Source organism: Notamacropus eugenii, chromosome 3 (genome assembly GCF_028372415.1).
Source record: "Notamacropus eugenii isolate mMacEug1 chromosome 3, mMacEug1.pri_v2, whole genome shotgun sequence".
Lineage (NCBI taxonomy): Eukaryota > Metazoa > Chordata > Mammalia > Diprotodontia > Macropodidae > Notamacropus > Notamacropus eugenii.
This window is the reverse complement of record NC_092874.1, coordinates 142,045,903-142,062,436: the sequence shown is the minus strand read 5'-3', so window position 1 is coordinate 142,062,436 and position 16,534 is coordinate 142,045,903. Positions and strand designations below refer to the sequence as shown.

The following is a 16,534-nucleotide window of genomic DNA, read 5'->3' as shown; positions in this document are numbered from 1 at the left end:
TTATTTTCATTTATGACTTTAGATAGATGGGGGGCTGGGAATCTCTTAGTAAGTTACCTATAAAAGTTTCAACAGAGACTAGTTTTGTATTTAGGGAAAAGTTCATAAACTTACAAAATACATGTAATGAATTGACAGTCCACGTCAGCCCAAATCGATTGGGGCCAGCAGCACACTTACCATCACATTTCTCCAGGATCTGAACTGTGTCTCCAATTTCCAATGATAGGCCATATGGAACTGTTCCTCGAAAACTGGCAATGACTGTAAGAGATAATTTATAGCATGTCATCTAACCTTCCAATGTAACAAAAGTCACATCATTTGTCATTAAATGTTTATAAACTAGAGAATGGGAATGAGTTTATAAGCAGTTGGAAAATAAGCAACTTTGAAGACACATTTTAAATATTTTTATTTGGTTGGGAAATTAAGTATATATAACTTCTCATTTACAGACTCAATAATATGCTTTTCAAAAACATATTTCAAAAAAAAATCAATGACATTCCCATGGGTTTTATAAGTCAGGATATCAACTGAACAATATTCTTTGGTATATTTGCTAAAAGACATCTATAGGACTGATTCTTAAGCAGTTCTGTGATATTATCACTCAAGAGGAGTGGCCCAAAATTTATCCTGTGATGTAAGCATGGATTGGGTTTTGTAAAGACAACAGAAATAGCAACATTCAACAATTGACGATTAGTGTAGAAGTTGGGGCAGAAGGACAGAAAAAAAAATGTGACAGAGGATATCAGATTCACGGATTTACCTAAGAATAGTCAGAGCCAGAATGAAAGAAAATTCCTTTTATTGAAACCGAAGAGAGGCAAATAAACCATCAAATCTGTACTCCCTTATTTTATAGATTAAAAATGAGGTGCAGAGCTAAGATGATTTACTGAAGGTTATCTTCAGAGAGTGGGCAGTTAGGTGGCACAATGGATAGAGTGCCAGGCCTGGAGTCAGGAAGACCAGAGTTCCAAATCAGCTTCAGACCCTTTCTAGCTGCGAGATCCTGAGCATATCCCCAAATGCTATTTGCCTCAGTTTCCTCATCTGTAAAATGAGCTGGAGAAGAAAATGGCAAATCACTCCAAAATCTCTGTCAAGAAAACTCCAAAATGGGGTCATGAAGAGTAGAAAGAAATGAATAATCACCACAAAAAAAGATAAGCCCAAGGCTAACAGCTGGTGAGAAGTCCCTATGCTCTAGCAAGTCTCTTCCTCTTTTCCATTCTCATAGCTCCTATCTCAGCAGGAACCAGAGCCTTTGAGTCAGAGAGCTGAACCGATTCCTGACTAGGAACTTCTCCCTTCCCACCCCCATCAGAAGAGGTCTCTTCATTTGTTTGGCTATCAGCTCCACTCCTTGTACATAGATAGAGCATTGAACTTGGCATCAGGAAGACTCAGGTTTATGAGTTCAAATCCAGCCTCGGACACTTACTAGCTGTGGGACCCTGGGCAAGTCACTTAATCTCTGTTTGCCTTAACCCACTGGAGAAGGAAATGGCAAACCAGCCCAGGATCTTTGTGAAGGAGTCATGAAGAGTCAGACATGACTGAAATGACTGAACAACAGCAATAATTTTCATAGAAATTATCAGTGCCATAATTTGAATACAGGTCTTCTAATCAGACTCTCAGTGCTCTTTTAGCTATGCCACACTGCCTGAATTTCAAAAAGAGAAAAACTGACTTTTGTCATTTCATTCAGAATGTTTAATGTGATAAGCTAAATTTTAAAATACAAATCTTTGTTTGTTCTCCAAGGTGGAAACAACACCATTCCCTCCAGAAATGGTAAATCAGGCAAATTAAAATGTTCTAACAACCAACTCAAGGGGACTCTCAAGTCCATTTATGATTCTGAGCTAAAATTAACACCAGACATCAGAACATAATACTCAAACACACGAGAGTTAAATCAAGAGGAAACAGATCTACCAAATGAAAATAATTTAGGGAAACACTGGGTTATGATGTCATGTCTTTCAGCTGCAACCAGAAATACCCAGGATTGCCTAATGTTTCTGGATATTTTTTTCAAAATGCAATCTTTTTGTTGAGAAGAGAAATCAAGACAAATTTCCACTTTGTGGTAAATTATCTCATATATGATTTTTTCTCCCTAAAAATTTCTCATATATGGGACTGACATTATAAGAACAATTATAAAATTCATTTCAGATTGACTTCAAAAAATTCTCATTTAGAATTTCCCTCAATGAATGAAGGATGGTTCTTTGAAAACCAAACAAAGCCGTTGTGGTGAAATTGAAAAAGTGCAGGCAGTGCAGTCTGAGGAAATGAGTTCAAATCCTGGCTCTTCCATTTGTTACCTATTGACTTTGGGTCAGCAGTCAACCAAGAGATATTTACTAAGGACCTACTATGTGCTAGGCAATGTGCTAGACAAGGGATAAGAGACAAAAATATAAAGTAGCCCTTGTCTTCAAGGGGAGTCAATATGTACTTACAAAACCATGTAAAGATAAATAAAAGGTTATTTGGCAATGGGTATACACCAGCTACTGAAGATTGAGGAGAGGTCTCATAAAGAAGAAAACTTGAGCTGCGTCTTGAAGGAAAATGGAAAGAATAAGAGGTAAAACTGAGGAAAGAATGCATTCCAAAAGTAGAAGACAGACAGTAAAGTAGCGCCACATGTGAAGAACTGTGAGAAAATATACTATGAAAAACTATACAGGAATGAAGGTGAGTAATGAGCAATACATAACAATGCTGAAACGGAAGTTTGCCAGATGATTTTGTATTCTGTCCCAGAGGTAACAGGATGCTACTGGAGTTTATTGAGGAGAGAAGTGACACAGTCAGAACTGTTTCAAAAAAAATCATTTTAGCAGTTGTGTGGAGATTGAAATGAACAGAGGAGAGACTCAACAGAGGCAGAGGGATGAATAAAGAGACTATCGTACTAGTCTAGGGCATCGGCAATGAGAGCAATAGAGTGAAAAAGCAGAAAATTCACTAGAGTACAGGCCATGGAAATAGAGAAAAGAGGGAAAATTCTGAAAGTAAAGTCAACAAGAATTAGCAACCAACTGGATAAGTAGCAAATCACTTAAACTCTACCTCATTTTCTCATCTGTAAAATGAATATATAGGAATAGATTACACCTATGGCTCCTTTCAGCTATCATGAACTTCTCAGATGACAGGAAGTAGCATGTCAATTATTATAGATTAGTTTTGTTATGGAAGGTTTGAGTTACATGCATTATCTAACACAATCCTACATACACAGGCCTGAACATAGGCCTGCTCATATGTTATGGTGAATTTCTAAAAAATAAAGCCCTACATATAGCCTTAAAAAGTGCATTAATCTAAGACCCCTTCTGCTGAATCTTCTTGAGTGTGACACAACTTGATATTCACAGCTGACAGATGCTCAGAATTGCACACAGATAACCTGACCCTTCAGCAAAATAAAGGAATGGGAAAAGACCGTGAAAAGAGGGTGTGAGGGGAAGTGAACTCTTGGAGAGTATGACTGGGATGACCGACAACAATGTTAAACTAAGGTCTATAATACAAGTGCTGGGCACAAATTTATTGTCGTTCACTCATTTTAATCTTGTTCAATTCCTCATGACCTCATTTGGGGTTTTCCTGGCAAAGATACTAGAATTAGTTTCCATTTCCTTCTCTAGCTCATTTTGCAAATGATGTAGCAAATAAGGTAAAGTGACTTGCTCAGTCACACAGTACACGTCTGAGGCCCAATTAGAGTCTTCCTGGTTCCAAACCCAGTGTTCCATTCATGGCACCATGATAAGCATTTGTTGAAATGGAATGAAAACAACACCCTTCTGGAAGTCATTCAAGACATTGGCTTTGACTTGTATGCCCATAAATGGTGATGGGCCCTCAAAGGATCAAACACTTAGTCTGAAGCCAGTGCAAGCAGCCCTGAGATGCCAGTTCCAGGACGGAAGAGGAAGTAAAAGAGGAAGGTAGTTATGCAAAAGGTCAAAGGATCTGAAGCTAAGACTTTCCCCTTGATCATAATTCCTCATGTTTATAGGAGAAGGTAATCTACTCAGAGAAGTGGGGTAGGGAAAGGCCAAGAAGTACTAAAGAATAAAACAAGATAACATAAGCTCCAAAAAAAGGTTCAGATAATATTTCCAACAATCTATTCTCATTTCATTTAACATTGTCAGACTGAGTCTTAGATAAAGCCTTTCTAGCAAATCTTGCCAAACTGCAAGTGTGATGCAATAAAATAAAGCCACAAAATAAACTGAATTTTCTGCTCTGTTTCATTGTGAAATAGCTATTTCCTTTTTGTAGAACAAATACCAATTCTCATTTCACAGTTCCCAAATGCATATCTTTCAAAGAAAGATGATCTAAGTCAGGCAAACTATCACAGGATTTTAGTTGGCTTTTCCTTTTTTAATATAAAATATATGCTTTCTTTGAGAGCTATAAAAAGATCACAGAGGAATTAAATACAATTAGAAGTAATTCAGGGACAATGAAGTAATTGAAGAGTTATTCAGTGTTCATGGTTGGGTCATGCTAGTGAAATAAAAATTGCAATACAATCAAAATTAATCTACAGTTTTAATGCCATATGAATAAAATTACCTAATGAAGTGTGGTATAAAACTAAAATGAATAACAAAATTAACTTGAAGGAATAAAAGTTCTCTAACCTCAAAAGAAATAATAAGCAAAAACTGTTGTCTTCTCAAATAGGACCAAGACACCAGGAAGGTGATGCCATGACTTGTAAGTGAACTGAATTTAAATGAGGAAGGCCTTGCAAATTCATTAGTGTCACTTTCTCCTCTGGAGCCATCTGGGTCCAGTGGCAGGATATGGATCAGGATGACTAGAGATGCCCCCAAATGAGAAAAAAATATGAATGAAGGTGATACAGTATTGTCAAACCTTAAAGTGTATTATAAAACAGAAGTCATCAATGTTATTTAGTATTGGTTAGAAGAAAAAAAAGCAGATCCGTGGAACAAAAGGAGTCAAAGAAGTAAAATTTATAGCAACTTTCTTTATAGCAACAAAAAAAAAATGGAAACAGAGGAAAGCATGCCCATGATTCAGGGAATGATGAAAAAACCACAGTTGTATGTTAACGTAATAGAACAATACTGTGCATTAAGAAATGGTTAATGTGAGGAATTCAAATAAATGTGAGAAGATTTATATGAACCTCTCTCTCTCTCTGTAAAAAGAAAAATCCCTAACTCCAAAAATCCTTAATCTCAAATTCTTCAGTACCTAAAAAAACAACAACAGTCCCCACAGAAAAGACAAAGAAATACATGTCCCTTCTCATGACAGAGGGGCAGGGAACTAGAAGGACACATTATCACCTAGAGGCGGTAAGTGGCTGGAAAGCTGGATTTGGAATCAGCACTCTCTCTAAATTTGAATCCTGCCTCATAAATTAGATATGTGACTCTGGCCAAGTCAACACCTCCATCTGCCTCAGTTAATTCTTCTGAAAATGGAAATACGACGCAGCACCTACCTCACAGGGCTGTTGTCAAGCTCTAATGAAACTGTATACACAAAGTGTTTTAAAAACCTTTAAGTGCTACAAAAGTACCAACTCAATTGCTAGATATGGTCACTGTATTGTACATGTTTGCTTAATTACTACTCTGTCACAAGAGAGGGTTCCATTGGTGACAAGGCTATATCCTACTATCCCCTTTCAAACTTACTGCAATGCAAACGTATGAAAAAATAATTTTTAAAATAATTATGATTGGGGCAACATAAGTGGCACCTCTGTTTCTGTCATTAAAGGTTTGATAAAATTCTTCAATTGCATAGGAAAGCTATACATAGTTTGATTCATCTTTTCCCATTCTCCCCATTTGTTTCCTGAGGATTAATAAACATTTTAATAAACCTAAGATAAAGCGAAGTCTTAAAAAATCTGAGATCAACCATTCATTCATATTTCCATTACATTTTTGAATGATATTTCATACATATCCACTATTATCATGTGCTATGCTATTCATTTAAATAAGTGGAGAATGCTGCTCACCAACATATTAAAATTAAATAGCTTTAAGTAAGCTAGGAAAGCACACAATATTTTGCCACTATTTCCTAACCAAAAGCAGAGAAACAGAGTCAGAGGCAGACAGACAGACAGAAAGACACACACACTCACACTCACACACACACACACACACACACACACACACAGAGAGACAGAGAGGGAGAGAGAGAGAGAGAGAGAGAGAGAGAGAGAGAGAGAGAGAGAGAGAGATGTCATCCCTCAGTCATAATGAAACTACTCTATCATTCAAAGGGAAATTCACTTTCTCTTCTTTAAAATAACTAAACTTTTGGAATGAAAAGGCTATATGGCTATATACTTAGAAAGCAGCAGTTTAATGGCTGGGTCTCAGTTTCCTCATCAATAAAACTGAGATAATCTCTTATCTCTCTTGAAAGACAGCTGTAAGGATGACTGCATGTAAATGTAAAATCCCTTTATAAATCTTAAAATAATATAAATGTTAATTATCATTACCAGGATTCTATGATGTTCAAAAATCTAAATGAACAAAACTTGTATAAAAGTGATGATTCAATGCAAGATAAATCACTATGAACATTCCAAATTGGTGAATATTATTAATGATCACATAAAATGCTGTGTCTTTAAGATCTATAGCTACTTGGCATTTCCAACTTTAATTATCACTAATTATTGATGTATTTATATAACACTTTGAAGTTCATAAGACATTATATTTACAAGAAACCTGTGAAAGCATTCTTATGCATATTTTAGAGATGAGGTCATTGATGACCTGAAAGATTGCTACTTAGTTCAAGACCACACAGAGCTAACTCTCTAAGGTGAAATTTGACCTCAAATTTTGAGTTCTAATCATTATAGCAGGTGGCCTCTCACCTATTATAAAGAGGACTTGACTTGGTGCTAGGAGAAATATGAAGTTTTAATTAAAGAAATGGAAATTATCACCTTGCAGATTCTAGGAAATAAAAGTTGAATGCACTCTATTTGTGCTCTCTAGGGATTTATAATGTAAAATGCAAAGCAATTTAAAGTATATTATCATTCATATCTATGACATTATGTTGATTACAACAAACCCCTAAATGATGTTGATTCTTCAAGAAGAATTACATAATCATTCAAACTAGGAGTCTGACCTAATCCACACCAGAAAGACCAAATGGATGAAAAATATCTATCATTCATACTACAGCAGACACTTGATCAACATCTCACAGAAACATGGAAAAGACAGGAGAAATGCACAATAATCATAGCCCAGAGTTAAACAGGAAGAAGAGAATGGCATAGATTGCTTCTGAGAAATTATGAAGCTCATTTAATAACCTCAAGTTTCTCACATGAGAAAAACATGATTTTCTAAATGCTAGCATTCTATCAGCATTACAATATGGCAGCAAGACATCAGAACAAAATAGTTTCTAAAGAACTGAAAAATAAATATCACAGAAGACACTGAGAGACATAGAAAGTATGCCATATAACTAACAACAGAGTGTAATACTCAACAGATTGTAATGCATAATTAACAAGAAATTTGGAAAAAGTACAGGATTAAAGTGGTCACCAAATAATTGTATGATAAGAAGAAAAGATGTGCTGGTACCATGATGAGCTCAAAGCAAGATATGTGGAGAGTCAGGTTTCTCCACTGCTATCTTCCCAATGTCAGAAAAAAAAATCAAAGGAGGCGTCAGGCATTTTGTGTAAATTCCTCATGGTGAAATTATTAGAGGATGTGGTCAAGAGTTACCCAAGACAGGGAGTCAGTGATGGGTGGTATTCTGTATCATTGGATGGCTTTTCCAAATCTAGATTAAAGACATTCAAATGTTAATCTATTACATGCAGTGATAATGTTACTAATGAGCCTTGTAACAGCAAAGTCAATATTTTTACTTGTTTTAATTTTCATTACTCCTCAATTTTTACTCAAGCTATATACTGAAAGCTAATTTGTTAAATCATACATTGTTATTTAAAGCACATTCTCTCGTAGAAATGATTTGTTTTGTCACTTATCATACATAAAGTACTTCTGTTCAATGCCAACCTTGGTTAATGTAACTCAGATTCTATATAGCTGTTCTGTGCAACATTTTGTGTATCTATCCTGTTATAAAACAATACCAATTTTAAAACAGCACTGAGGAGGAAATAGTTTTCTTTTTAATATTGATGCCTGAGAAAATACAGCATTAATGGGAGGAGGATCAGAAGGCAAGTGAGACTTTTGTGGAAATTCTTGAATGGACCTTTGGACACATTTCATGGCTTAATGGCACTGGTTTTTTTATTATGTCAAATTTAACTTCAAAGTAGATGGCTTTTCTTTTCCTTAATAGTCATGTCTCCCTAACATTTGCTACTATATCTCAGTAAAAATTAGGATGTCTGAGTTTCTAAGAGGAATTAAGTGAAAAGTAGACTTTTTTTTACTTGTATTATTGGACAAAGGTTAAGAAATAACATAGTGAAATGGATAGAGAACCAACCCAAGAGTCAGAAAGACTTGGTTTTAGGTCCCACCTCTGACACATAATGGTTATGTGACCCAAAGCAAAGCAACTATCCTCTCAATGACCAAGTTGTAGAAAGGGTGTCAAGTTGCACTGGTAGATTTTTGTAATATTAGTAGAATTTCCTCACCATGAAATATCCTCTACTAATAAAAACCTAGATCTAGCCTCTATCGTACCTACCCTACTAGATAAGGACTGGAAAAGATAGGAAAAAGGAACCAATTTAAGGAAATGTGTATTCTGCTGGAATAAAGGGTGAAAAAAAAAAACCCTTGCTTTAACTGTACGTAGTAGAAGCTAGAAAGGAAATAGCGAGAACAGCATGGATCAAATAGTCTGGAGTGGGAGAAAGGAGACCAGGGAGTACTGAGGCATCGGACAGTATCCTTTCTGACAGCTATCAAGAAACTGAGGGGGTAGGTATGAGGGGAAGGAGAAAAAACCACCAGCCTTGGCTTGGAAAGGAAGAACCAGTAAACAATGGCTATCCTACGTCTCAAGCTTCACAAGGCAAGCATTCTTAACAGGAGACACTTCTACAACAGAAGGAGGTTGGCACAATAGAAAGAGAACTGCACTTGGGTGGGTTCATCCTCCAGCTCCATCATTTGTTACCAGTCTAATTTCATTATGATTCAATTTCAGTAAGTGTCTACTATGTATCGAGCACCATGCTAGGTATTGGGGATACAAAGACAAACTAAAACAAACAATGCTCCACTGTGGGATAGAGATGGGAGAACATAACACACATATTAGTAGATACAAACCTCAGGCAAGTCATCTGACCTCTCTGAACCTCAATTTCTTCATCTGTAAAATGTGTTACCACTTGTTCTCAGGAAAAAAAAGTTATGAGCATCAAATGAGAATAACATATGAAACAAATTGTAATCTGTAAAGCATTACAGTTATGGTGTAATTTGAAGAAATGATCAAAGTGTGAAATTAATTGGTACTTTTAGCCCTCTTAGTAGAACCACGTTCTGATCCATTAAGATGCCAGAAAAACTTGATAACTAAGACAGCACAAAGAAAGGCAAGTAAAAAACCAATATCTATATCCTATTATATCATGATTGAAGCACTAAACCCAACTGTAATCCTTACTGTACACGACATGACCAGGGATAAGCAACTAGTTTGTGGGGCAATTCAGGAGCACTGGCCTTGGAGTCAGGAGGATCTGAGTGCAAATTCGGTCTCAGACACCTGACGCTAACTAGTTGGGTGACCCTGCACAAGTCACTTAACTGTGATTGCATCGCAAAAACAAAAACAATTTGTGGTAGAGCCTAGTCTAGAACGCACATCATCTGACAATCCAAACATTTTTCTTTCCAATGTACCATGATATGATATTATATACCATGTTCCTGTGCTTTCTGATAGATAATAAAGGTCCTTGAGTAATTCCAGGTCCTTTTCACTCTGTGTACATGAGAAAATCATTCTTGGTTCAGCAGGGAAGACACAACTGCCCCTCCCCACTTGAGATGTCCTCCCTCCTCCCCTCTACCCTTTAAAATCTTTACCTTCTTTCAAGACTTGAGTACAAAAACAGGTGATTATACTGGAGAATTTCGATTCCATGTATTTCTCAGAAATGAGGTGAATCATAGAAGATTCACCAACTAGGTCAAAAAAGAGGAATGCAGGAAGAATTAAGTAACAAGATCACTTTCATGATTTTTTTTAACACTGTACTTCATAAACCCCTGAGCTTCCTTCAAAGCACAGTTCAGACACCACATTTTCAGTTATTAGCACTTTCACTCTCTCTCTCTCTCATAAAATTACTTTGTATGTACTTCGTATTTACTTATTTGTGTATGCTGTATCTCCTCTGCCTAGTACAGCACCTAGCACCAACTGGCACTTAATAAATGTTAAATTATTTAATCAAATTCTGTCTCTATCCCTCTGACTCTCTTTCCCCACCCTCCCATTATCTCTTCCTCTCTCCTTGTGTGCATGACCTCATACCATAACTCTTTAATCTAATGTTGGTAAGGAAGAAAAGAAGGGGAAATAGAATCATTTAGAGGGGTTTCTAATTGGCATTTTCCACTTGGAATCATATACATGGTCAAATGAATGTCTCTGAATTCACATCTGTCTGCCCCAGTTAAGTGTGGTTCCATTCAAAGTCAGGGGATTAAGCAGCGTTCACAAGGTCCTTCTGGCCCTAAAATGCTTTTTGAAAAAGAGGAAAGGATATCAATTCAAGAGTGTATCATTTGCTGACATCTCACAGCTATTACTTGAAAATATTTTCTTTTCTATATTCGGAGGATAGGCACACTGATTACAGACCTTGCAATCACATGAGACTTGAGCTGTGTCCTTCTAAACTTGAATTTGACTGAAAGCATTTACTTTAAGAAAAAGAAAAACAGAAATATCCCCTTTTGGTCACTATATGCTAAGCTGTTCTGTCTGATGTTATTGTTTTCCTGCTGTGCTAACAGCCCAAGCTACCAGAAATGTAAGCCACTAAATTTTACTAAAAATGGTGGGAGGAGGGAAGGATCTGGAAATGAGCTCAATGCCACATTCCACATTCACCACATAAAACTTCTGCCAGCCCTCCAACTCTGTCACCAACTCTACAAAAGAAGCACACCGTGTGCTGACTAAAGCAATTCTCTCCCCAAATCAACTATACCTCTGTCTCCAGGGGAAAGTCAGTGCTATTAGCACTGGAGAATGAGATGTCTTAAAGTGGGGCAAAGATAAAGACGGTTCAAGGAAAAATTGCTACCGACTGGCAGTCACATGTAGGCCCAGTGGGCTTTTTAAAATAAGTCCTGACATATATCCCAACTACTTATTTCTTCAATACATTTCCATGCACAAGTGACAGAAGGACCATAGGAATCATCTTTTAACTTAATTTCCTTTACCTCCTAGGTAAAAGAGATAAATCATGGAAATAATAAGACCCACCTCAGAGTCCAAGGGGCTTAGATTCAAGTCCTACTTCTAACATCTACTGTCTGGGTGACCCTAGGCAAGTCACTTAACTTTTCCTTGCCCCAAACAACTCTCAAGGACCATATGTTACAAAGCAGCTGCTAGTCAGTCTGCAGTCCTGAGATTTCAGGTCTGGTCTAAAAGAAAAAACAAAAATAAAACCTCCCATTTGCACAATGTTTTAAGGTTTACCCAGTATTTACCTCATAAGGTAGATGGACTTAATGAAGCCAATCACAAGAGAATGTTCTCCATTATATCTGGAGGCATTTAGACACAGCCCTGTGTGACTGAGAAATTTTGTTTTAAAAAACAAAGGAGTTCACCAAGATCTACAATTAGAGCTTCACCACTTAATTTCTCTATAAAGGGAAATCTCATTACAGAAACCAAGAAATAAACTATTTTTCTATTAATATACTAATGGTTTAAAAGAAACCTAATAGAGGAGAGAGAGCTACATTGCTATCAAACATCCACCAGAGAAAAGTTTCTGACAACAGACACAATGATTGCTCTGCATCTCAAATACCCCCATCATTTTCTCAATCAAGAGGAGAACAGAGTTTAGTCTTTCTTTAATAGGTTGCCAAAGGAACTGGACCATGCTTGGAGACTGAGTAAAAACATCTGGAGACCTGGAAATTAGGAGACTCAATCTCAACAGGTAATATGAAAGGCTCCTTTTCACAGTGATGAGAGATGTCTACAAGGAACCCATTTCTCTGCTTTGTCTTGGAAATGACAAATAAAAAGTGAAAAAATGGAGCACACCCACTGGAGGGAAAAAGGGACAGTATCAGTCCTTTTGTTTCCTCATATAACGACACCAAACTTGACATAAAGCACTTTAAAGGTGGTGAAAAATCAAATACAGAGGAGATTTTCCTAAAATTCTATAATAAAGATGTGAAGGGAACAACATTAAGATTTCTTAAAATTTCATACAATCATCCAAACAGGATAATTTCAAATGTAGCTTTAAGATTTCATCATACCATTCATTGGTTAGGTTAGCTACCAATTATGATTTAACCCCACCAAAAACTATTTTGGGGGAAAAAACTGAGTAATGATCAAAATAAAAAATCTTGGGAAAATGGTGAGAATATATACCAATTTCATGTTTTCTTTACTAGTTTATCCATAGAAAAAGTAACAATAGTATTTCAGCTAATCACTCACAGCACAGGAAGAAGCATCTTTATAATTTTTGCAAGATCTACATATATTTATTTGTGCAGAAGCCTGATCTGGAAATGCTATGGCTTTATCTTTCTGTAGATCTGTAACTGTTTCTTGCAGGTTTGGCCAGTGCCTTTTTTCTGTCCTGATCCAAGCTAAGAATAATAACAATAACTGACATCTACATAGCACTACCACTTAAGATACAATATCTCTCATTTAGGCCTCATAATAGAGGCTAAGGGAATTATTTCCATTTTACAGATGAGAAATCAGTAGCATAGAAAAATGAAGTAATTGCCCATGGCTACACAACAGAGTCAATAACCAGCAGTTCAGGCAACTGTAGGTCCTTCGATGGTGGCACCTTAGGGATGGGTATGAAAGCAAGGACATTCAAGAGATAATAAAGGCGACACTGGAGTAAAGCCCCAGCAGAGGATTGTGAGATGTAGGCTTTCACTGGGAAGTAGAAATTGCGCTCCCACAGATGGCGATTACCAACATGCAACCTAGAGGATGACATGCCTATCATCGTACCCAAGTTAATATTCTCAATGTTGGAGATAGGAGTAGAACCCAAGCTTTTTCCCATCCCACTCCCAACCCCAAACCTTCTAAAGTTTAACTCTGGCCACTAGGTGGTACCTTAGATATAGTTCTAAACCTAAAATCAGGAAGATCTGAATTCAAATTCTTTTGCAAACACTTACTAGTTGTGTGACCCTGGGCAATTCATTTTACTTCAGTCTGTTTCCATTTCCTCGTCTGTAACATGGAGATAATGACAGCACCTATGTCCCAGGGTTATTGTGAAGATACAATGAGATAGTATTGATAAAGCAACATATGAAGCCTAATATGCTATATAAATGCTAGCTATTATTACTATTATTATAATAAATGTTATTATATTTTCTGGTCTAGCACTCTATCCACTATACAATGCTACCTCTGATGGTCTAAATATTCAAAGTGACAAAGTAAATACTACTGGTTGTAATGATAACATTACTAATCCTGTTCATCAGCATTCAGGTGAAAGACCATACCAAAGCTACAAAGGTAAGAATAAGATATTTGAGGATGGGGGGAAAACAACTGCGGCTAAGTAGGAAAAATCAGCATCTGGCACAGTCAGTCTTGCAGCAATCCCCCTCGTATTATAGATGAGGAAACTGAGATCATAGAAAGGTTAAGTGACTTATCCAGCGTTATGCAGATCGTAATGGTATGAGGTGGGATTTGAACCTGGGTCTTTCTAACTCCAAGTTCTGTGCTATCTCCAACATCAACAATAACTAGAAGCATTTATTAAGTGTTTACTGTGTGCCAGGCACTGTTAAGTATTTGGGATTCAAAGAAACTCCTGCTTTCTAGAGGTTTACATTTTAATGAGGGAGACAATATATAAACATCTATAGTTTATATAGAAAAAGAAAAGAAAGAGTGCTGCCCTGGAGTCATGAAGACTGATCTTCCTGACTTCAAATATGGCCTCAAGACACTCATTAGTTGTGTCACTCTGGAAAAGTCACTGAACCCTATTTGCCTCAGTTTCCTCATCTGTAAAATGACCTGGAGAAGGAAATAGCAAACTACTCCAGTATCTCTATCAAGAAAATTTCAAATGGGTTAATGAAGTTGGACATGATTGAAATGACTCAATAACAACAAAACTGGCATACAAGATAAATACAAAGTTGATAAAAGCTCATCTCAGAGGGAAGGTACTAGCCGCACTGAGTACCAGGAAAGGGCTCCTGCAGAAGCTGGGATCTGAACTCATCCTTGATGGTAGACAAAAGAGCCTGTAGGTCAAGATAAGGTAGGCGAGCATTCCAGTCCCTGTTTCTTAAATATGTGGTCAAAACTACCCTGTCAAACCCAAGAACCTCCCATTCTTCCTTACAATTCATGGCATTAGTCATGACTCCCTAACTTTATTTCCTGATACAAGTTCTTATTCAGCTACATATTAAAAATTGACAATTTGCTTTTAAAAAATATGTAGCAAAACACAGTTCTATGAAACCACAAAACAGCTTATCAATCATTATTTTTAAAAAATTGTTTCTCTCATCTTTGTGCATGCACTGACAAATCAAAGATAGCGAAGCTATGAACTTCTCTAGACTTCATTAGTGCTCTCAAGAAACTCAATATCCTGCAAGAGAACATCAACCCTGAAACTCACACCTCCTCAATCTTTGGTGGTCACTACCATTGTCTTCTCCGTTAGCCTCTAAGTCCATTGAGGGTAGGTATATCTTTTGCTTTTCTCTGTATCCTCCCACATTTAGTAAAGCACCTCAAACAATAAATGTTACTGATTATGATGTAATGGACAGAACCCTGGTACTGGAGCCAAAAGATTTGGATTTTAGCCCCACATCCAGAACTTACTAGGTATATGACTTTAAGTCTCTTTTTATCTGTAAAATGGTCATGATATTACTAGTTTTATCAGTTTATTCAGTATTCTTTGGCCATCTACTTTTCACAACCACCTTACTGCCCATGCTAGAGACAATGTCCTAGAGATTTTTACCATTTAATTACCAGAACTTCTGACCTGGGGTCCCACAATCTTGATTAATGAATGTCTCTCCAGACCCATCATTTCAGGACCCTAAAACCCCACTCACCATCGCTGAAATTTTCAGGATCAAAATGTCCCTCCCTTGCCACCTCTTTCCCATATACTGAAGGGAGGGAAGTAGGAAATAAATATTTATTTTGTACCTACTATGTACCAGGTACTGTGTTAAACTCTTTACTACTATCATTTCATTTGATCTTTGAAACAATCCTGGGAGGTAGGACCTTTAATTATCCCCATTTTACAGCAGAGGAAACTGAAGCAGCCCAGGGTAACATAGCTAGGAAGTGTATGAGGCCAGATTTGAACTTGCATTTTTCTGACTCTAGGTCCAAGCGTTCTACGAGTACACACCACCAGTTGCTAAAGAGATTTGGGGGTAGGGGGAAAAAGGGGAAGGGTGTGTGTGTGTGTGTGTGTGTGTGTGTGTGTGTGTGTGTGTGTGTGTGTGTGTGTGTGTGTGTGTGTGTGTGTGTGTGTGTGGCGGCCCCAGTGTTTATTTTTGTACGAGTACTTAACATAGTATTTCTGCACAATGTTTAACTTAAAGGCTTCATTCATTTATTCAATTATTTCACAGGGCTCTGAATTTTGATTATAAGAGACTGAATCATTTGCCTCAACCCCTCTTGACCAATCATAAGTTACCACCTGCATCATGTATTCTGGTACATGATTATATTCAACTTTGTCCCTTATTACCTCACATGGTGCCCTAAATCTTTTATTTGTATGTCTTGTCTTTCTCCTGAGATCTTAAGCTGAAGCTCCTACTATACATACTTATTATATATTAAATATAGTACGTGTACAGGTAGCTCCTAAGTACTTGTTAAATCTTCCAAAAATATTTGCTAAATTAAAATGGAGATGGTAATCTCCCAATATACCATTACTTTAAACTGTTGGCAGGACCAGAGTGTTACTGTGAGCACTGACAGATTCCATCCCTGCTCTCCTCCCCTGAATTCTAAGGCCAGGGGTTATTGTTTTACAAAGGATAACACTTCCATGGCCCAAAGTGAGTTCAAATGTCAACAATTACCTATGTTCCTGTTCTGGCATTAACTCCAGGATTTTGTTTCCTCCTCTTTAAAATGAAAGGATTAGACAAGATGGAATTTCCAACACTAATAATCAGAATCTGTGAGATGTGAGGACATCTGGCTCCAGCTCAGT

At 37.0% G+C, this 16,534-nt stretch overlaps 1 protein-coding gene across 4 annotated transcripts in view; it reads right to left on the bottom strand.

Moving 5' to 3' along the window:
• Positions 1–16,534, bottom strand: part of DOCK4 (dedicator of cytokinesis 4) — a 537,022-nt gene that overhangs the window by 314,953 nt on the left and 205,535 nt on the right. For all 4 annotated transcript variants that reach the window (XM_072653018.1, XM_072653019.1, XM_072653025.1 and 1 more), the window contains exon 2: positions 181–264. In XM_072653018.1, coding sequence (XP_072509119.1) covers positions 181–264 — 84 coding nt within the window. The remainder of the gene's footprint in view (positions 1–180; positions 265–16,534) is intronic.